The 22,079-nt window shown below is 43.9% G+C and overlaps 2 protein-coding genes and 1 pseudogene across 2 annotated transcripts; all 3 read right to left on the bottom strand.

Moving 5' to 3' along the window:
* Positions 1-7: 7 nt before the first annotated feature.
* Positions 8-3,755, bottom strand: LOC144326793 (vomeronasal type-2 receptor 26-like; annotated as a pseudogene).
* A 4,224-nt stretch (positions 3,756-7,979) lies between these two features.
* Positions 7,980-10,021, bottom strand: LOC144326794 (vomeronasal type-2 receptor 26-like). Its single transcript, XM_077923632.1, has 2 exons — positions 9,898-10,021; positions 7,980-8,890 (listed from the first exon to the last, which is right to left on the bottom strand). The coding sequence occupies exons 1-2, from the start codon at positions 10,019-10,021 to the stop codon at positions 7,980-7,982; spliced, it is 1,035 nt and encodes a 344-aa protein (XP_077779758.1).
* A 3,018-nt stretch (positions 10,022-13,039) lies between these two features.
* Positions 13,040-16,121, bottom strand: LOC144326795 (vomeronasal type-2 receptor 26-like). Its single transcript, XM_077923633.1, has 3 exons — positions 16,095-16,121; positions 13,326-14,111; positions 13,040-13,237 (listed from the first exon to the last, which is right to left on the bottom strand). The coding sequence occupies exons 1-3, from the start codon at positions 16,119-16,121 to the stop codon at positions 13,040-13,042; spliced, it is 1,011 nt and encodes a 336-aa protein (XP_077779759.1).
* Between the last annotated feature and the right edge of the window lie 5,958 nt (positions 16,122-22,079).

Consider the following 22,079-nt stretch of genomic DNA (forward strand, 5'->3'; position numbering starts at 1 on the left):
GGCAACCCTACATTTTGCATATGGGGCAACAGATTGCAATTTGCAGTGCTGTTGCAAAAGGAAAGGGGAATACCTGCCATGGCTGCAGCTTTTGAAGTCCCAGACTGTTTGTCCTCCCCACCATCAACATCTGTTTGGATCTGGAGGAATATGCCGAGTTTAAGGAAAGTGCCACAGCCTGGACACCGTTGTAAGTAATGTAATTGTCTTGAGACACAACTCTTTCGATCTCCTCTTGGGGGAGAACCTCCAGGTTCTCCTTCTCTGTGCATCTTGTCCATACTTCAGTTGACAGCACATCCTCTGAACATGAACAACGGAAAGAATTATCCCAAAACTCGTTTGTTTCACTGGACCATACCTCATAGAAGTCATGCTTTGCCCCCTTTCTGGCCTTCCTTACTAAGGACAAAGAACCATGGATTTGCATGAAGGAATCGGTATCGTAAGAGAAAATGATGTTCGTGTTCCTAAAATCTGTAGTGATCCAAACTTTCCTCCTAGCTAGCTTCCGTTGCAACACAATGATTGGGCCAAATTCATAATCAGAGCCCCCACAATAAACAAACACACTGACTTGTTGCCACATGGCAGGGAGCTCATGCCATAAGTACTTTTCCACTAGAGTCTTTTGTAGTATTCTTTCCACAAAGGCAACACAAATCCCACTGTGGATCATCGGAGGTGTGAAGGCATTCACGAAGCTTTCTCCAGCGTCGTTGTCCGGAGCAAATATTCCGATCCACGTCCATCCAAACTGCAGGAGCAGCTTGATAATCCCCAGGTACTGGGTTACTTCCTTTGGGACCATCCGGGACCAAAGGGGAACTGGATTTGATCATGAAGAGCAAAGCCATGACTTATCTGGTTAGGTAAGGAAGTGAAAGTTTGTTTTCAGGGGAATTGTGGCACTTTTGTTAACCTAGAAGTATTAAGAGCCAGGAAGAAGCTGGAAGAGATTGATCTTTGTCAAGTCCTTGTCAATATGAGGGAGGGTGGAGAAAATCTCCAGAAGTGGACTGAGCCCCAAATTGACCCATAGTTTGCTTGTTTATGTGAAGTGGTCTTGCTTACAGCAAGTTTCTGTGGATCAGCCTATGATCTTAACAGCCTGCTAACTGGGCACTGCTAAAATGTGCATTCACTCAGCTGTAGGTATTTCTACTAGGTCTTCCTATATGAGAGATGTGTTTGAATTACCTTAATACCTACCATAATAAGGAGAAAATCCAAAACTATGGTTATGAAGCAATGGGAGTTCTTAAATGATTATTTACAAAACCAGGGCTCGACTACAAAAATCTGGTTGTGTTTAGAATAATCTTGTGCGTAATATAAAAAATACAAAGTGAGACATTAAGGAAATCCAAAGGGAAAATATGAAGAACAGAGGATCTGATGAACGGATTATTAAAAACGCGTGAGGTAAACGGTGGAAGTCTTTTTTTAAAAAACAACAACACTTTATTTAAGGACAAGATGAAATTATACAATTGAATATAAATATAGATGGGAAACGGCTATGTATTGTGAGTACTTATCTACTTTTAAAAATTTTCACCTATGATCTTTTTCTTTTACTTCTTTATTTTTTCTTTGTTCTTTTTTCTGAAATCTTACCTTTCATTTCACTCCTTTATTGTGAATAGCATTTTAAGGTAAAGGTAAAGGTACCCCTGCCCATACGGGCCAGTCTTGACAGACTCTAGGGTTGTGCGCCCATCTCACTCTATAGGCCGGGGGCCAGCGCTGTCCGGAGACACTTCCGGGTCACGTGGCCAGCGTGACATCGCTGCTCTGGCGAGCCAGAGCCGCACACGGAAACGCCGTTTACCTTCCCGCTAGTAAGCGGTCCCTATTTATCTACTTGCACCCGGGGGTGCTTTCGAACTGCTAGGTTGGCAGGCGCTGGGACCGAACAACGGGAGCGCACCCCGCCACGGGGATTCGAACCGCCGACCTTTCGATCGGCAAGCCCTAGGCGCTGAGGCTTTTACCCACAGCGCCACCCGCGTCCCATGAATAGCATTTTATAGAGGTATAAAGGTAAAGGTACCCCTGCCCATACGGGCCAGTCTTGCCAGACTCTAGGGTTGTGCGCCCATCTCACTCAAGAGGCCGGGGGCCAGCGCTGTCCGGAGACACTTCCGGGTCACGTGGCCAGCGTGACATCGCTGCTCTGGCGAGCCAGAGCCGCACACGGAAACGCCGTTTACCTTCCCGCTTGTAAGCGGTCCCTATTTATCTACTTGCACCCGGGGGTGCTTTCGAACTGCTAGGTTGGCAGGCGCTGGGACCGAACAGCGGGAGCGCACCCCGCCGCAGGGATTCGAACCGCCGACCTTTCGATCGGCAAGCCCTAGGCACTGAGGCTTTTACCCACAGCGCCACCTGCGTCCCTTATAGAGGTATAAATAATTGTAAATATGAATAGCATTTTATAGAGGTATAAATAATTGTAACTATGAAAAGAGACAAAATATTCTCTAATTTTTTCCCCCTTGGTTATATGTATTTTCTTTTTCTTTTGTATTTTCTTTTGTTGTAAATATGTATGTTTTCTAATTTGTACTTAATAAAAATAAAAAAAAATTAAATAAAAAAATAAAAAAATGAATTACCTTAAAAGACTGAACAAAATGAGGCCACATCAGGAGTCCTGTGTCCAGTTCTGGACTTTTTGCTGTGTCCAGAAACTGTCACCTTATGGAGCTGTGATACCACCATGTTTCATCTGAGCAATCTTTGCTTCATAACAGACGAATGCTCCATGAAACCATCTTTTCTGCAATGGACTCTGCACATGTGCTGAAAACCAAGGCTCTGCTCAAGCATGTAAAATTAAACCACTTTTTGATGTTTATTAAAGACTTGGATCTTTTGTCCTGCCCTTCTCTACCCCCCTACCCTGAAACTCAAAGTCTTTTTACTAAATAAACTCCCTTTACATAAAATTACAATAGACTTCATTCTTTTCAGAGAGGCATTTCTCTAGCATTTCTCCCCAGAATCCTTTAACATGTGCTGGATTGCCCCTTGCAATCAATGAAGTATTGTTGTTCCGTATCCTCTGGGCTTTAGGAAAGTAAAACTGAATCTCCTTCTTACTAATTTTAGAGTAGTCCTAGAGAAAAGAAGTAGAACCTGCCCCTCCCCAGCAAATGCAACCTAGGTCAGGCATAGGCAAACATGGCCCTCCAGATGTTTTGAGACTACAATCCCCATCATCCCTGACCACTGGTCCTGTTAGCTAGGGATGATGGGAGTTGTAGTCCCAAAACATCTGGAAGAAGAGTAGAAGAGTTTGGATTTGATATCCCGCTTTATCACTACCCTAAGGAGTCTCAAAGCGGCTAACATTCTTTCCCTTCCTCCCCCACAACAAACACTCTGTGAGGTGAGTGGGGCTGAGAGACTTCAGAGAAGTGTGACTGGCCCAAGGTCACCCAGCAGCTGCATGTGGAGGAGGGGAGAAGCGAACCCAGTTCCCCAGATTGCAAGACTACCGCTCTTAACCACTGCACCACACTGGCTCTCACACCGGAGGGCCGAGTTTGCCTATGCCTGACCTAGGGTGTCCCAAGACAGATTTAGCCTTTAAAAAAACATTTTCTGGGAAACTTTTCAAAGAGTTGGAAGGGAGCTCAAGATCATCTGTTCTAACCCTCTTCGAATGTATATAATCTACGACTGTAGCATCCTTCACAACTGGCGATCCTAGTTCCTACCTGTGGGGTTTTGTAGATGTCTGACATGCTTGCAATCTGGATGAAGATATCCGATTCAGCCCCTTCAATAACAGCCAAGAGGTTCTTCTGTTGTCCACAGTTATAGTTTGGAATATTCTTTACCCCTCCAGAATGGCCATCAAGGATGGCATCAGAAGTAAGTCTGCCATCATAGAAGCTGTCAAAGAGGTTGTATCCCAGGGTGATGTTGGGTAAAACTGTGGGATTTTGATTGATCTCCTGAACAGCTAGCAAGAAGGACAGGATATGCCAATATCTCGTAGAACCGAACCTGCAAACAAAGAAACCAATAGTACTGATAGACTGCCGTTCTCCTTTCAGTGAACACAAAATATCACATTATTTCCCTTATCAATCTAAAGGCCTTTACACAAATCTTAAAATAGCTCATCCCCAAATATTGGTCTGTATTGTTTTTATGGGGCGTGTACTGTGGTTGCAAGTTAGATATTACTTTGCCATTTAAGAGAAAATGGAGAGTTTACTGTTTCTGATGGGAAGCCCATTGCCTTCAAAGATCAAAATCAAACGCAATTTAAAGAGATGTGAAATGTTAGGAAACTGCTCATCTCGGCTGCTTCCAAGCGGGAAAATACCTAAACACCCCGCAAGCAAATCAGCATGAATATAGATATAATAAATGCTCATTGTTGTCCACCAACAAATTAGAAAGAATCCACAATGAAGACATAATATAACAGGAAGCTAAGCTTTGTACAGGCAAATGAAGGCGAACGCTAAGTAACAAGGTTGCCTGAAGGAACTACTGGAATCAAAATAAGGACAGAATTTGACCAGATGGACCAGAAAATAGAGGTTGTCCCTTGTACTTGGGGACAGCCAGGATACAGATATGGCAGCATAAAATCCATCAATACATAGGTACCTACAGAATAAACCTGGTTAAGGGGTGCCGGGAGAAGATGTATGGTTCAACTAAACCACCTTTTGATGAGATGATTCCACTAATGAGATGGTTTCCTGTCCTGTAATAATTTGCAGGCTGATTTGGATAACGAGGCAGGAATACTTGGCAGTACTCTGTCCTGTGTCCGTGGACTGCCTGGGGCATTAGCAGCAACAGCAGCAACAGCAGCAGAGATACCATTCTAGCAGTGCCTGTGCCAGTCGCCTTCATCATGGCAGCAATGACGTCAAGGACACAGCTGGATTCCTGCCATGGATTCATATCTAAAGTCAGGAGGAGAAAGCTTCCCAATGGCCTTTCCTCGATCTCAGATCAGACTCCCACTGGCACAGGACTTAATCTTTTCCCCCAAGAAATTTGTTGGAGGAACTGAAGATGGAGGAAGGGGGTTAGCCAAGCAAGCCAGTTGCTAATGTCAGCTGATTAGTCAGTGAGGGAGTCTTGTGAAATGACTCAAAGTCTGGGCTATGTCATGCAATTGCTGGAGCAATAGAATTACTTTCTACTTGTATATATCTGTATCTGCAAACACCACAAGCTGTATGTATATATCAGTGTCTGCAACTGCATTGCTGAAGCCTGATCTTCTGCAGCAATAAACTATTGAGAACCTACAGCTGCCTCTGTGTGGTGAATGGAGCTGGGGGCAACTTCCGCAGCATGGGTACCTCACCCTTAGAATCTCAACAGTATTTATGTCACAGTTCTTCTTTCTGGCTTGCTGCAGGAAGTCGCCACATGTTGTTCTGGATTCAGATGTTTGTATTATTGGTCTCAGGGGAAATCCCCGGAGCTTTGGCGTGAGGGGAAGAATACACCATTATGATTTTCGTAATTATAGAGGGGAAGAAGGTCCACCTCTACAACCTTCTGGCGCCTCTCCATGGCTCAAGGAAGAGGTGCAGAGCTGGAGGAAAAACATGTTTGTGAGATATCACTGATGGGTCTCCATAGCTGGAGATGGGCCAGCAGCTGAACTTGGCACACTTTGTATTGACGAAATCATTTCATAGAGGCAGGATCCAAATTCTCATTCTCAGCAGCATAGCTAGCCCCTTGGGTGCATGGGGGTGGCGCAAGGCCCCCGTGGGGTGGGGTAGGGCACGCCAGAACCCCAGTGCCTGAGCCCTCTTCTGCCCTGGCACCCTGCAGGCCTGCGTTGCTTTTTCGAGCTGTGAAGAGCCTGCAGGGAGACTGTCTGCTGTCTCCCCCTCAACTGTAGAGTGGCTCAGGGGGTGGCAGTGGGTAGATGCATGCCCCACACTGCCCTTTTGGGCATTGCGGAGCCTGCAGGTGCCTGAGCCACCGCGTCACTCCCAGGAGAGACGCTTGGCTCGGGCACAAGAAGTGCTGTCCCCTGCGGTGTGGTGCCCAGTGGCTCACCTCCTAGCTACGGCTCTGCTCATTCTTTTAGGCTCCATTTGAACTACCACATACCTGCATTGTGCGGTGTGCCCATCCCTCTTCCCTCCCCAAGCAAGCAGTAATGCCTCCCTTCTTCTGAGGTCCAGCTCCGAGGGCCTTCTGGCGGTTCCCTCCCTGCAGTGGCGTAGCGTGGGGGGTGCAGGGGGGGCCGGCCGCACCGGCCGCACCGGGCGCAACATCTGGGGGGGGGGGCGCTCGCCGCCTCCGGAGTCGCCGAAGAGCCTCGGGCGCAGGCTGTAGCAGAGTCCCATGTCTCGCGGAACCGACGAGCTGGCAGCGTCTCTCAGTGCTCGCCGCGGTCCCCGCGCATCAGGGCCGCGGAGGGCGCGCCAGGCAGCCCCTCCTCACAGCCCCGCCGCTGCCGCTGCAGCAGCTGGGCCATGTTGCATTTTCCTCGCCTCTCTGCCCTCCTCCTCCGGGCAAGCGGCGTCATTTGGGCGGCAGCACCCACGGCAACTCGCCTCAGATCACCTGACACGGACCTGCCGCCGCCGCCTTGGCTACCTTACCGTAAATACCCCAGCCCAGGCAGCAGCAAGAAGAAGCTGGCAGCGGCGACAGGTCAGGGGTTAGGGGGCGCAAATTACTTGCCTTGCCCCGGGTGCTGACAACCCATGCTACGCCGCTGCCGCCCTGCGAGAAGTGGGGTTACTGGGAATCAGGCAGAGGGCCTTCTTGGTAGTGGCGCCTGCCCTGTGGAACGCCCTCCCAGCAGATGTCAAGGCAATAAACAACTATTTTACTTTTAAAAGACAACTGAAGGCGGCCCTGTTTAGGGAAGTTTTTAATGTCTGGTGCTGTGTTGTTTTTAATATTTGGTTGGAAGCCGCCCAGAGTGGGCCGGGTATAAATAATAAATAATAATAATAATAATAATAATAATAATAATAATAATAATAATAATAATAATAATAATAATAATAATTATTATTATTATTATTATTATTATTATTATTATTATTATTATTATTATTATTATTTTCATAAGGAGGGAGATTTCACTGTCCTATTGGTCAGAGTAAATCCACCATTTTTGTTGATTATCTGGATTCAATCACACACCATGGATGTTCTGCAGGATATTATCCTGAATATTTTGCAGGTCTGAGGTTGCCTCCTTCTGAATCAGAATATTGCTCCGACTCACCCAGTATTCTTTACCCTAACAGGAAAAGAAATCAAACTTGTCCCTCAAAGCCATAGAACGCACAGTCTCTATGAACAGACGTTGCCTGACTGAAGGAGCAGAGTTAATTGCTGCTTTGTTGTGGATTTTAAGAAAAATTAATGTACAGCCAAATATTAGTAGATCTGCCTCATCTAAATGTATATCTCCCCAGACAATCAGTATGTCAGCATATTTCGCAGTGAATCTGCTGATATTTTAGTAGGCCTGAGAACACTGAAATAGGTTCAGGGTTTACCCTACCAAAGAGGGTCTAGGCTACGCCAGTTCTTCGAGCCAATGAGATCAACAGTGTGTGGAAAAAGCACAGGTTTATTCAAGCTGCAACTCAAATTGGCCCAGTGGAATTTCTCCAAAGAGTGAACAAAAAGCATACCTTTCAAGGCACTTTCATAGCATTATTTACATGATTACTTCATGCCTGATCCTTTCTACAGGGCTGCCGTCAGATGTCTTCTAAAAGTTGTATAGTTATTTATCTCCTTGACATCTGATGGGAGGGCGTTCCGCAGGATGGGTGCCACTACTGAGAAGGCATGTGGTATGGAAAAAGAACAGGGAACCTGAAAATCTTTTAGGAAGCAGGAGGTTCTGTATCTTTTTGAGAATTTTTTTTTTGCCTCCAATGGAAGCCAGGATTCTGGACCCTTTCCTTTCCTTAGAAAACGGTCCCTTTCTTTAGAACTAAGTATCAGATGCCATCTTTTGTTTTTGTTGAGAGGTGCTCTTTTGTATTCAGATCAGGCCTCAGCACAATAATGTAGCATTTGGGGATGAAGATGCAGCCCAGAAGCCCAGCACTGGAGGCCAAGATGGAGAAGACCTGAACAGCTACCATGTATTTCCCCTTGGTGCTCAGGTAGGTGGGCACAAAGGACACCCAAACACTGCAGAAGACCAGCATGCTGAAGGTGATCAGCTTGGCTTCATTGAAGGCCCCAGGCAGCTTCCTGGCCAGGAAAGCCACCGTGAAGCAGATGGCAGCCAGGAAGCCCATGTAGCCAAGGACAGTGTAAAACATCGCAGCTGATCCTTCGTTACATTGCAGGATGATCTCCCCAGCCTGGGAGTGCTTATCAGAATCAGGGAAAGGAGGAGAGATCCCTAGCCAGATGGTGCAGATGAAAAGTTGGACACTGGAACAGGAAATGACAATGGCGTTGGCAAAGGTCTTCCCCAGCCATCTCCTCACCCTGTTCCCTGGCTTAGTGGCCAGGAAGGCCAGCACTACGGTGATGGTTTTGGCCAAGAGAGAAGACACAGCAACTGAGAAGATGATGCTGAAGGCCGTTTGTCGGAGGAGGCAGGTTGTGTTCATTGGCTGACCAATGAACAGGAATGAAGATGAAAAAGAGAGTACGAGGAAGATGAGGAGGATGTAGGAGAGGTCCTGGTTGTTGGCTTTGACCATCGGAGTTTCCTTGTATTTAATGAAGATTCCTAAAACAAATACTGTGGTTATGGACAAGAATAGGGCAAAGGAAGCTAGGATGAGGCCCAAAGGTTCGGTGTAGGCAAGGAAAGTGGTGACCTTGGGGACACACTGATCTTGGTCCTTGTTTGGATGCTGATCATCTGGACATTTGGTGCAACAGCCTGCATCTGAAAGGAAGAGGAGCAAATTTAGTAGCCGTAACATAAATAAGAGAATCAGGCCTGTATCGTTACAGATTAGCATGTCCAAATCCCATTTAAAACAGAGGGGGATTAGAATCACAAAAGGTTATATTTGCTGTGGGCAGCATCCCCCAAACTATCTCTCCTGCAGTGTGCATTCCAAGGCAATTAAAAAGAAAAAAAACTAACATAATAATAATAATTCTATAATTCACACTTTCTTTAATTAAACATTACACCATGGCATAAGACACCATGACACCAACATTTTCAAATTTGTACAGTTCTCACTTATATAAATCATAAATTTACTCCATTCTTTTTGGTACTTTGTCTCCTCCTGATTGCGAATTCTGTGTGTCAATTTAGCCATCTCAGCGTATTCAGCCAACTTTATCTGCCATTCTCCTATCGTCGGCATCTCCTATTGCTTCCACTTTTGAGCTATCAAAACTCTAGCTGCTGTTGTTGCATACAGATATAGTCTTTGATCTATCTTCTTAATATCTTCTCCCACCGAACCTAGCAAGAATTCTCCCGGCTTTTTGGGAAAACTATACTTAAACCCTGGGACGCGAGTGGCGCTGTGGGTAAATGCCTCAGCGCCTAGGGCTTGCCGATCGAAAGGTCGGTGGTTTGAATCCCCGTGGCGGGGTGCGCTCCCGTTGCTCGGTCCCAGCGCCTGCCAACCTAGCAGTTCAAAAGCACTCCCGGGTGCAAGTAGATAAATAGGGACCGCTTACTGGCGGGAAGGTAAACGGCGTTTCCGTGTGCGTCTCTGGCTCGCCAGAGCAGCGATGTCACGCTGGCCACGTGACCCGGAAGTGTCTTCGGACAGCACTGGCCCCCGGCCTCTTGAGTGAGATGGGCGCACAACCCTAGAGTCTGGCAAGACTGGCCCGTACAGGCAGGGGTACCTTTACCTTTTACCTTTTATACTTAAACCTATTTCTGTTCGCCCAAGGAATGCCCTCCCCCCTGGAGTCACCCACCTTCCTGGATGGAGATTGTCCCTTCCGTACATGAAGCACAAGCATAGCAGCAAATGGGCTTTCCTTCTTGAACCACTTTGGCGTATCCAGGTCGACAGCTTTCGGTACACCTGGAGCGAGGCATTGTCTAACCGTAAAGTGAAGGAGCATTGAAGGGAAATTGTTAGGGTATGGAAGTGAGTCATAGGGTTTGGAATGACCCTAATGGATTCCCCTCCCTCCCCCTCCCTTCTATGTAAATATTGTTGATGCTCTAATGCATGGCTTAGAAAGTACTTTGGCGTACATAATTTTGCTGCTCCAATTATGGCAGAGCAGAGGGCCAAGGAAAGATCATGTGTCTGATACTAAGCTAGGAGAGGAAATAGTTGTTAAGAAAAGGGAATATGTCCCCCCTCTAGGGCCCGGGGGGGGGGGGGGCTGGGTGGTTTCCAGGAAGGCTGATCGATTGCCAAATGACTGATATACAGTGGTACCTCGGGTTAAGTACTTAATTCATTCTGGAGGTCCGTTCTTAACCTGAAACCTTTCTTAACCTGAGGTACCACTTTAGCTAATGGGGCCTCCTGCTGCCGCCGCGCTGCCAGAGCACAATTTCTGTTCTCATCCTGAAGCAAAGTTCTTAACATGAGGTAATATTTCTGGGTTAGAGGAGTCTGTAACCTGAAGCGTATGTAACCTGAAGCGCATGTAACCCAGGGTACCACTGTACTGCAATACAGCAAACAGTCTGCTTAATAATTATGAAGAACAGTTCAATAAGGTGGAAGCTACTGTATTTCTAAATCTTAAAAGGAAGGTTTGGACAACAACTTGGATGGGAAGGATTAACAATTTGGGAGTTGCCACGACATTAATTTTCAGAGAGTTGGATAACAGCCTGGACTGGAATGGAGCCAGATGAAGCTGCGCTAGTAAACAAACAAACAAACAAACAAACAAAAACAGTTGAAAAAGTATATTACACAAACAAATCTGTATTTGACGGACGAAAGGTTATATGATTTCTGACATGATTGAGGATCACAGAGCCAGAGACAAGAAAGTTTGGAGAGTTGAAATCGAGATGTGGAAATATGGAAATATCGACGAGAGGCAGGACTGAGATTTGGACATGCTTGAAGGTTCAGACTATGAGAAGCCGTAAAATTAATAATTATAATTCGGAAGATAATTTGACGATTTTTATTTATTTTATTTAATTTTTTTTTTGATTATGATTTGATATGCTAGTTGGATGTCTTTTATTGGAAAATTAATAAAAACGATCTAACAAAAAAGAAAGAAAGAAAGAAAGAAAGAAAGAAAGAAAGAAAGAAAGAAAGAAAAGGGAATATGTGGCAGTTTTATTTGGAATCCAGTGTCCAGTTGCCACTCAGATCATGCACATATTACATTAAAAAACACAGCTCACACAACTCTGTATGCAATTATATAGAAATTTCCAAAGACAAAATGTAAAAATAAGTTTCCGTTTCTTTAAATATAGCTTTTACATAATGTATGCAATACCAAAATCAGGTTCAGGTACAATATGGGATGTCTTGAAAACCAAAGTTCCATCCAAATGTTCCTTTATTCAATAAAGAGAAAAGAATGTCTACAAGTGTACTTGTTGCTAAGGGATAACCCACGGACTGGGAAAAACTGCCCACATTACTGGGAGTGTTGTGGCATTGCTCTCAATCACTCAAACCACAGTGGCAGTGGTCCAGGCATGTGAAATCCCAAGTGGAACAATGAGATCACTGGATGGAAATCCCTGTTTCGAATGTATTCGTCCAGTCGGTCCAGACATCAGAACACATGCTCAAGTAGATAACTCAGCTACATAAACTTGAAAAGGCTCTCTGCTCATTCTATAATCCCTGAGATCAGCCCTAGACTAGTGCGAAAATTAATCGGATAAGAATAAGTTCATTTTCTGGATCATACGGAACAAACCCTGTAAGTTATTTGAGCTTAATAGATGCCACAAAGGGACAGGCACACAATTCATTCTGCCTACCTTGTTAAAATGTGAAGGCCAGACAATGGCTTCTGGGTTAATGGTGAGCTTTAAATGTGAGCCCGCCTGTCTCTCTACACTCCCGACTTTCACTCTGCCACGAGACTCGTTGGGAAACAGCACCCAGTTCACAATATCATAGTCAGCTGCCAGCTCCCCATTTTCATCCGAATACAATCCACCTCTGGAGGAGTTAAACAACTGGACTTTCCTTAAGAAATGATGAAGCTGGGATGACAGAGCAAACACGTGCATTAAGAAAGCACTGAAGCCAGTTGTATATTGCACTTCCCCCCTTTATTATTATTATTATTATTATTATTATTATTATTATTATTATTATTATTTAATTTATTTATTTAACATAATTATTACAAAATATAAGCAAAATATTGCAAATACATACATACATACATACATATTTCAGATAAACACACACATAAAAAAGAAAAGAGAAAAAAAGAAGAAAAGAAGAAAGAGGAAAAAATAGAGACAGAAAAGAAGGAAAGTTGGAAGAATTTCTTCCAAATTTATTCTACAAATATCTCAATATGAAAATATTAATAAAATTTCATTGATTGACTTCCATCACTTACACTGCACTTCCTATATACATTTTAAGCAAGATTGTATCTGTTATTCTGTATTTTTCCCATACAATCTCACACAAATATTCTAATCAATAAGTTTTCTAAATCTTTCATAAATCTAAACACAACCAATACTTTACATTTAATCTTTGTCTACATAAATAATCATTTAAACATTTCCATTGTTTCTGGATTATATTTTTTGGTTTTTGCCTTATCAAATCAGTCAACTTTGCTAATTCCAAGTATTCTCATAATTTATTCAGCCATTCTTCTTTGGTTGGAAATAATTTCCTTTCCAATTATTGGCTATTAACATTCTTGCTGCTGCTGTCACGTACAAGAAAATATTAATTTTGTCATTCGGGATGTCTCCATTCAAAATTCCTAATAAATATGATTCTGCTCTTTTGTTATGTGATGTTTTGATTAGCTTTTTAATTTCTAATGTATCATATTCCAATATTTCTTAACTTCCAGACATGGCCACCACATATGGTATAAGGTTCCAATCATTCTGTTACACCTCCAACACTCTAATATCCTATGAATTGGGACCTGTGTCACATTTGGACTCATAGTGATTGACTGCTGTTGACTTTCCACAGTCAAATCTGAGATTCATTCCCCCCACTTTCTCCTTCAACATTTTGGAGATCAGCAGAGCCAGCTTCATCACGTATAAAAACTCAGTGTGAACCCTAAGGTCAAATTCTAATGTCAGGTAGGGTGAAGTCATCCACTTGAATCAACACATTTGGGGCACCATTTAAATGAAGGACAGTGATTCCAGAATTAGACAGTAGGTTGCAATTAACAAAAGGGAATACCTGCCATGGCTGCAGTCTTCCATGTCCCCAACTTTCTCCTCTACTCATCTGTTTGGATCTGGATGAATATGCCGAGTTTAAGGCAAGTGCCACAACTTGGATGCTGTGGTAAGTAATGTAGCTGTCTTGAGACAGGGCCCTTTCAATCTCCTCCTGGGGGAGAATCTCCAGTTTCTCTTTCTCTGTGCATCTTGTCCAGCCTTTCATGGGCAGCACATTCTCTGGACATGAACAGTGAAATGACTTCTCCCAAAATTGTTGTATTTTGTCAGAGAATGGCTCATAGTGGTCACATTTTGTCCATTTTCTAGTCTTCATGGTGAAGGACAAAGAACCATGGGTGTACATGAAGAAATCAATATCGTAACTCAAATTCATGTTGATGTCCGGAAAAGCTGTTGTGATCCAGACTTTACCCCCAGCTTGTAAATTTTCAAATATTTCTTGTATGTGGAAAATTGGCACAAAATCATAAGACGAGTCCCCATAATAAACATATACATTGACTTGTCTCCACCTGGCAGGTAGTTCATTCATGTGGTACGCTGTCTCGTGTTGTATTCTTTCTGAGAAGGCAAAACAAATTCTACTGCTAGTCATCAACGGTGTCAAGGCATTCAAGAACCTTTCTCCATTGTCATTGTCTGGAGCAAAGATTCCAATCCACGTCCATCCAAACTGAAGGAGAAGTTGGATAATCCCCTTGTACTGGATTTCTTCCTTTGGGATCATCCGGTAGACAAAAGGGAACTGAGTTTTATCATCAAGAGCAAAGCCATAACTGACCTAGTGAGGAAATAAAGAATACCAGGTATTTGTTCATAAGAAACAAAAACCTGAAAGAGCTTGACCTATTAGCTGAGGATGAGTTATTGGTAACCTTTCACTTCAACAACAGATAAAGTGGAAGTATCTTTGAGGACACCACTATGAGGGCTGAACCTCCTCCTTACCTTCACTGAGCCCAGTGTAAATGGTGGTTTTAAGCCTATATATTGTTCTTCTTCAGAGACGTGGGTTAAACCACAGAGCCTAGGACTTGCTGATCAGAAGGTCAATGGTTCAAATCCCCGCTACGGGGTGAGCTCCCATTGCTCGGTCCCTGCTCCTGCCAACCTAGCAGTTCGAAAGCACGTCAAAGTGCAAGTAGATAAGTAGGTACCGCTCCAGCGGGAAGGTAAACGGCATTTCCGTGCGCTGCTCTGGTTCGCCAGAAGCGGCTTAGTCCTGCTGGCCACATGACCCGGAAGCTGTACCCCGGCTCCCTTGGCCAATAAAGCGAGATGAGTGCCACAACCCCAGAGTCGGTCGCGACTGGACCTAATGGTCAGGGGTCCCTTTGCCTTTATTGTTCTTCTTCAGGACACTAGGGTGTGTGTGTGTGTGTGTGTGTGTGTGTGTCCAGAGAGAAGGGGGGAAAGTGTCTTGAATACTTAGGAGAAACATCACTTTTATGAGATGGTATTGAATATAATTAAAAAATCTGCTAAACTAAGGCATAGGCTTGTGGATGGATAGAGACTTTGCGCCGGTGTTTCAAGCGGTGTTGATTATCATTCAGAATCAAGTAGGAGTATTATAAAACATGTACCGGTAACTTTATTTATACAAGCTTTCTTTCAACTCCTAACTCTCTCTGACCCTCCTGGTCTGTCTATATATACTTTTTGTGTTGAGTAACTTCCTGGTTGTGCCTGGTTGTGCCAAGGCACAGTCTGACCCCCCCCCTCCTTCTGTAATCCTCATTGAACTCTAGCCCAATGGTTATGCCATTAATTTGATTCTGAATTGATTTTAGAATGTATTTTAATTAATTGACTGTGATTTGATGTAAATTGTGCTATTTTTACAGTTGTTAGCCGCTCTGAGCCCAGCTTTGGCTGGGGAGGGCGGGATAAAAATATTATTATTATTATTATTATTATTATTATTATTATTATTATTATTATTATTATTATTATCTTGGGGCTTCTCTCTTCATCTGGTGTCCTCACCCTTTACTTAGTTCCACATATGTTTATGCAGGGTGGACAAGGTTTGTTTATTTAAAAATCTCTTTGGATGATCGTTCTGGTTTTTATTTATTAACATTCTTATTTTTGTGTCTGTGAAATAACTTTTCATGACAAAAACAAAAAATATATAACACCATAAACTTATGAGTAACATTAAGAGCATTGATTAAATCTCTCCTGTGCTGTAAAACATTTGTTCTTCTTACAAATTACAGACCTCCAAGCCAGACTGAAGACTTGGGTGATGCCTTCCTAGAGCATTCAAAAAGGAGAGATACAGTAGTAATGGGAGACTTCAACTATCCCAATATCTGTTGGAACTCAAACTCTGCCGAGAATGTAAGGTCCAACCAATGCTTCCATTGCCCCACTCACAATTTCCTTTCCAAGAAGGTGGAAGAAACAACAAGGGGATCATCTATCTTGGACTTGGCTCTCACTAGCAGGGAGGAACTGCTCCATGAATTGGCAAGTATTGAGAAGCTTGGGGGTTGTGGAATCATCATGTTCCTGGGTTTCATTATACAGAGGAAAGGGATATGCACTCTTGACGAGGAAGGATGATTTCAAAAAGCTTATGGAACTACTGGGTGAAAGCCCAGAGAAGGGAGTCCAAGATGGATGGAAGCTTCTTACAGCTGAAATATTGAAGGCACAAATACAGACAATTCCATCAAGAAATAAAAGTGGGAGGCATTGAAAGAAACCATCCACTATTATGGAATCTCCAATAGGTGGTCATCCAAGTCCATACCTGTGGGATTTTGTAAATATCTGCCATGCTTGAAATCTGGATAGAGATGTCAGATTCAGCCCTTTCAATGACAGTCAATGCATTCTTCCTTGTTCCACAGAAATAGTTTGGAATACTCTTTCCTCCAGTAGAACGCAGGTTTAGCATGGCTGTGGAAACCAGTCTGCCATCAAAATAGGTGTCAAAGAGGTTGTATCCGAGGGTGATGTTGGGTAAGAGATTGGGCTCCTGATTGATTTCATGAATGGCAAATAAGAAGGACAGGACATGCCAGTATCTTGTAGGAGAAGTTCTGCAAGCAAGCAAGCAAGCAAGCAAGCAAGCAAGCAAACAAACAAACAAACAAGCAGTTATGACAACCTCCCATTTTTCTCTCAGTGAAAACAAGATGCCACGTTCTTTCTTTAATAAAGGAAGAGTATAATGGAATATATGCTGTTTTGCTTTATTAGAGAAGCGTAGAAAGCAAGTACAAGAATTACGACATGATAATAAGGAGGCTGACATTGCAGGACATTGTGGAAGGACGTGTGGATCCAGAATTGGCCCCCACAGTCACTTATGGACTCATTGTTAAAACTGTGTTTATGGAAGACAATCTTACTCGGCTACGAGTGATTGCCAAAGAATAATAATAATATAAAACCTTTCAAAATTAACCTTTATATCATTGCAATTTATACTTTATCCAGTTCTAATTACACTCATTACAAAATATCTCAAAAAATTAAATTAATATAGAAAGATAGAAAATTTCTCATTACAAGCCTTCAGACCACCTTGCTAGTGATGTTAATTGCTTACAATGATCTTTCAGATATCGTATAAATTTGCTCTAGTCCTTTAGAAATACTTGATCGTGCTGGTTTCAGATTTTTCCTGTCAGCTTCACCAGTTCTGAAAAGTCCATCATCTTCATCTGCCACTCTTCATTCATTGGTACTTCTTGTTTCCATTTTTGGGATAAAAGAATTATTGCTGCAGTTGTTGCATACATAAATGGTATTTTATCTTCCCTTGGTATCTCGTCACCCACTATGCCCAATAGAAAGGCTTCTGTTTTTTTAACAAAAGTATTTTTAAACATTTTATATAACTCATTATATACCATTTCCCAGAAAGCCTTTACCTCTTTGCAAGTCCACATGTGGTAGAAGATACCTTCCCTTTCTTTACATTCCCAACACTTATTGGTTCTTGTCTTGTACATTTTAGCAAGTTTAGCTGGTGTTAAATATCAACCTAGAGCCTGTTTCTAGCTTCTGGCTCACACACCTCAACCTGGGCTTTCATCTTTCTACCTACCAGCCAGTTGTTTTCTGGCATGAAGCCTCCTCCTTTGTTACCTGAATGAGCCATACTTAGTGGGTCATTATCAAGAAACTAGAGGGACGTGGTTGGTGCTGTGGGTTAAACCACAGAGCCTAGGACTTGCTGATCAGAAGGTTGATGGTTCAAATCCCCACGACGGGGTGAGCTCCCGTTGCTCGGTCCCTGCTCCTGCCAACCCAGCAGTTTGAAAGCACGTCACGTGCAAGTAGATAAATAGGTACCGCTCCGGCGGGAAGGTAAACGGCCTTTTCCTTGTGCTGCTCTGGTTCGCCAGAAGCAGCTTAGTCATGCTGGCCACGTGACCCAGAAGCTGTACGCCGGCTCCCTCGTCCCTCGGCCAATAAAGTGAGATGAGCACCGCAACCCCAGAGTCGGCCACGACTGGACCTAATGGTCAGGGATCCCTTTACCTATCAAGAAACTGGCCTGGCTGCCTAACACCTTTTCCCCAACTCACACCAATATAGTCTGTCACCCCCTGTTAGCTGAGGTCAGTCACAATGCAGGTGGGGCAGAATTAACTCCTTCAGCATGTAGTTACTTACTCAAGAATCCCAATGAAAGGTGGCTGGGAGAAGGCATAGGGTCCCAATACAGCAAGTTTTGGAGAGATGACTCCACTCACAAGGTAGTCCCCTAACCTATAATAATTCACTGGTTCCTGTGAATACAAGGAGAGATTGAACGAGCATTTTGCCTTCTGCATCCCCCAGACTGCCTGGCACAGGAGCAGTGATATCATTCTAGCAGCACCAGAGACAGTCACCGCCATTCGGACCAGCCATGAATTCAGATTTAAAGGCAGTGAAAGAAACTGGCATAGACCCAGCCTGCCCCAAATCTCACCTCAGGCTTATTAATAAACAATATCTATTTATAATTTTGAGGAGGATTTATGTTACTTTGCTATCCATGTGATAAGCTGCATCATACGACCCTTGATGGTGATGTTTCGATTACTGAGCTCTGGAGAAATCCCTGGAGTTTTGGTTTCAGGAGAAGAATAAATCACTATAATTTCCATAATTATATGAGAAATAAAGTTTACCACTGCAACTCCCAGGTCTGTCTGTGTGGTTCATTGAACAGGAAAAACATGTTTGCAAGAAATCGCTGACATCGTTTCAGAGTTTGGGCCAGCGACGGGTTGTGTGACTGAACTTTGCAAACTTTGAAATGAAGAAACAGTTGCAGAAGAGGCAAGATTGAAATGGTCTTACTTTTAGGCTATATATGAACGGGGAAGGGGGATTCATCCCTCTCCTGCTACCCTGCCCGGCCACTATGCAGAAACACTTATCGTGTCTGTTGGGTAGCCCCATTTCACTGTCCTGCCTGTCAGCAGAAGACCAGCTTTTTCTTGTGGGATGATGAGCGTATGGGTTGGAAGTCTGGCCAACTGTGTGCAGGCCTTACCAGTGTTTATTGTAGCTACTTCTTCGGCAATCACTCATAGCCAAGTAAGATTGTCTTCTATATGTCCGTAAGTGACGGTGGAGGCCAATCAAGTTCCCCAATGAAACATACAGCTTCTCTAATTAAGTAACCCAAGAAAGAGAAACCTGAGGAACAAAGGCAAGGCTTGTACCAACTCACAAACGGTGTCTAAAAGGGGAAATTATCATGTATGGAGGAGGAAGATGATTTCCTTTGACTCAATACACAACATCTTTCTTGTGAGCTGGCTGACCTCACCCCATTCCTTTAATCAATGGCAGAGGCCCACATCCTGAGGGAGCAGCTAGCCAATACACCAGTCGAGAGTGGGGGGGATCCCCTCCCCCCCAAACTTGGAGGTCCAAGCGTGTCAGAGAACAAAGGAGATGAGTGGGGTGGGGAGGGACTTCCCATTGGCGTGCTTCTTGCTGTGGAAGTGAGGCGGAGCCAGAGTAAGCAACTGATATCCTTACGGAGGGTTGCCTGTTTGTGCTTGCAACATAATGCTGTAATAAAAGGAATATAAATCTACCAAATGCTCATAAATTCTTATCGGTGAGCTACCAGAAGGAAGAGGGGAACTCCCGTACTTGACAACAGACCTCATTTCAGACCTCTTCCAACTGGATTCTCTTTATTTATTCCTCACTTCACCCCTACTTTTCTGGCTATATCCATCCTCCCTCCCCTTTAATTTATCCTGTGTTGCGTTCCAAAAGCAAGGAAGGATTGCACCCTGATTAATAAAATACACATGAGGCTTGACCAGCAAGACTCTGGGAGGAGTGCCAATAATAATCTCTCCACCCCTTGGCCCAGGTCGTTTTATTCACAAAAGAACTTTTTACACAGTGTTCGTAAGAACCAACCAGATTTCCTTTGAACATTTCAAAAAAAAACCCACGTGGGACAAAGTCAGATCAGAAGAAATCCTTTTAACTACAAAGAAACTATTTCCTACTTGAGTATGCATACGTGGTTAAGCTAAATAAACAAGAACCAAGGAGGAATGCATTTACCATCTCCGTGTAAACTGTGTTTCTGGCCCTTAAGATCTATCTAAAGATTAACAAAACTAACAAAAGCTAAATCAAAGCTACCTTCTATCTTTATGGCTCAGGATGCCTGGTGAACAACTGGCCTGTGTTTAGAATGCTTATACGTCCCTGTCAGGCGTAGAGAAAGAAAATGGCAGAGGTGCAGAGGCTTGTGGGATTCGGTCAGAAATGATTGTCAATGACTCAAACCCAGTTAAGCAATGCTTTCATCGTGACACAATGGCTGGTTCCATTTTTTATAATCCCTCATAGCAATCCCACCTGACCCCCACAATCCTGGTCCTTTTCTCCTTGAGTCTTCCACCATGTTGCTGCCAGCAGAGCGTGACTGAGGCCCGGTCTGCAATGTGAGCCCTTCTCTCTGATTCTAATGCCTCCTCCTCACTCACAGTTGCAGAGGAAAATTGGCCCCTGGCGTTACCATGGAGGCGACCTAAGCTAGAGCTGCAAGCTCTTCATTATGCCATAATGTATGATGTCACAAGCAGCATAAGCTCTGCTCATGTTCTCAGAAATAAAAGCTGCCACTTTTCTTGCTGGCAGAGCTCTTGTGCGGCTAGTGAGTGCCTCAGAGGCATCGTTACTCGCAGGCAATCATCATTAGATTTGCACGCTATGAAAAGGTTCCTCAGGAGAACTGCTCTCTGTCAGTCAGCCACTAAAACTACAGGAGGCTAACAAGAAAGAAAGAAAACGAAGGAGCATAGCAGACCACAGATTATATATCCATTGACAGCCTTGTGGTCAGTTTGGCATTTCTGCGCCACCAGGTTGTATTTTGAACTTGGCAGAAAATGCAAAGAGCAAAACTGCACCCCATTTGAAACTTGAGATAAGGGTCATGATTCCTGACTGGCTCTCTCCTCTCCTATTTCTATCCTATAGATCCTCTCCTGTGCCTGTCTGATTTGACCAGTTTGCCTGCCTTTTCACCATTATTAACTGTAATGCTACTGGATTATTAGGCAGGCAACAGGGTAGGGTTATGTGGGACTAAGTGGTTAGGGGACAATGAATGAGACTAGTTTGTGATGAATGTTAATGTCCAGTTTTACTGTTTCCCCGTCATGACTCCCAGGCTAGCTGCTTGGAGAAATCAGAGACACAGAGAGCTTCTGCTAGCTCTTTTATTTAAATCAACAGGATACACATAGAGACTATGGATTATGCTCTCTTCAGTCTCGAGACATTGCTCAGAGTGCCTGCTCCACCCCCATTGTGGCACTTCCTAGCTTCCAAAACCCTCCTTACTGTCTACAGTGGCTAGCAATGGAATATTTCTGTCTCTGTTTAGCCTTCTGCTCTAAGATATGAAGGAATCGCCTGGTCTGTGGAGAAGGAGGAGGTTCCACCAGGCTTTCAAGTGATGTAGTGTCCACTGTCTGAGTACTGTTTCTCTGACTTCTGAGTCCTGTCCCTGTTCAGAACTAGAGCATCTGCTGGTTCCTCATCTCCCATTATTTCTCAGCTCTTTGTTTCTTCTTCTGGGGGGTGTCCTGTTTGTCACCACCACCAATCTGGGTCCATTGTATCCCCATTTTCCTCCTGCTTGGAGGCTTCTTGAGGTGGAAGTCTCCACCACTACTCCTCACCTGCCCAGTCCCTGACACCCCTGAAATTCCCACAGAAACATGCAGAACTTTCCCCTCTGGCATTTAAGTCAATCCAGTTCAGTCAACTGAACCTCAGGATTTCCCCTCCAAAATGTATCCTCAGAGCATGGGCATCCTACTTCTGGACTGGTTCTTTCTCCTCTCAGCTGCTCTCCATTCGGCTTATCTCACCCATTTGTTATTATTTTATTTAAAATATTTCTCACCCTCCATTTCCAGCGCCCGAGTCTTCAAAGAAAGAATTCTGCACTAACAAAACAGTGGAAGAAGGGAAGGCCATGTCCCCTGCAGAAGGTACTTTGACTGCAGGAATGTAGAAATGGAGCCCTCAGAAAAATTGAACGAAGGTGCTTCCTCCCCAGCAACTAGTCCAGGCAGAAGACATGAGAGGGATCCGGAGAGGGAAGAGAAAGCATTTAGAAATGTCAGTTGGCCTCTCTTGTCTTGGCACAGAAGACTAAGATAAATTTGCACAGGACCTAGAAAGTGGGGATAATTTTCTTAGGAACATAGGAAGCTGCCGTGTACTGTTGAATCATTAGTCC

Source organism: Podarcis muralis, chromosome 2 (assembly GCF_964188315.1).
Source record: "Podarcis muralis chromosome 2, rPodMur119.hap1.1, whole genome shotgun sequence".
NCBI lineage: Eukaryota > Metazoa > Chordata > Lepidosauria > Squamata > Lacertidae > Podarcis > Podarcis muralis.

What these genes read in the sequence shown, in the direction of transcription:
- LOC144326794 (XM_077923632.1), bottom strand. Translation starts at nt 10,021, where the DNA reads ATGCCTCGCTCCAGGTGTACCGAAAGCTGTCGACCTGGATACGCCAAA. An exon ending in GACAATCTCCATCCAGGAAG is followed by an intron (nt 8,891 to 9,897) that starts GTGGGTGACTCC and finishes TCTTCCTTTCAG; the next exon opens with ATGCAGGCTGTTGCACCAAA.
- LOC144326795 (XM_077923633.1), bottom strand. Translation starts at nt 16,121, where the DNA reads ATGGCAGATATTTACAAAATCCCACAG. An exon ending in ATATTTACAAAATCCCACAG is followed by an intron (nt 14,112 to 16,094) that starts GTATGGACTTGG and finishes TTTCCTCACTAG; the next exon opens with GTCAGTTATGGCTTTGCTCT. An exon ending in GAAGACTGCAGCCATGGCAG is followed by an intron (nt 13,238 to 13,325) that starts GTATTCCCTTTT and finishes TGTTGATTCAAG; the next exon opens with TGGATGACTTCACCCTACCT.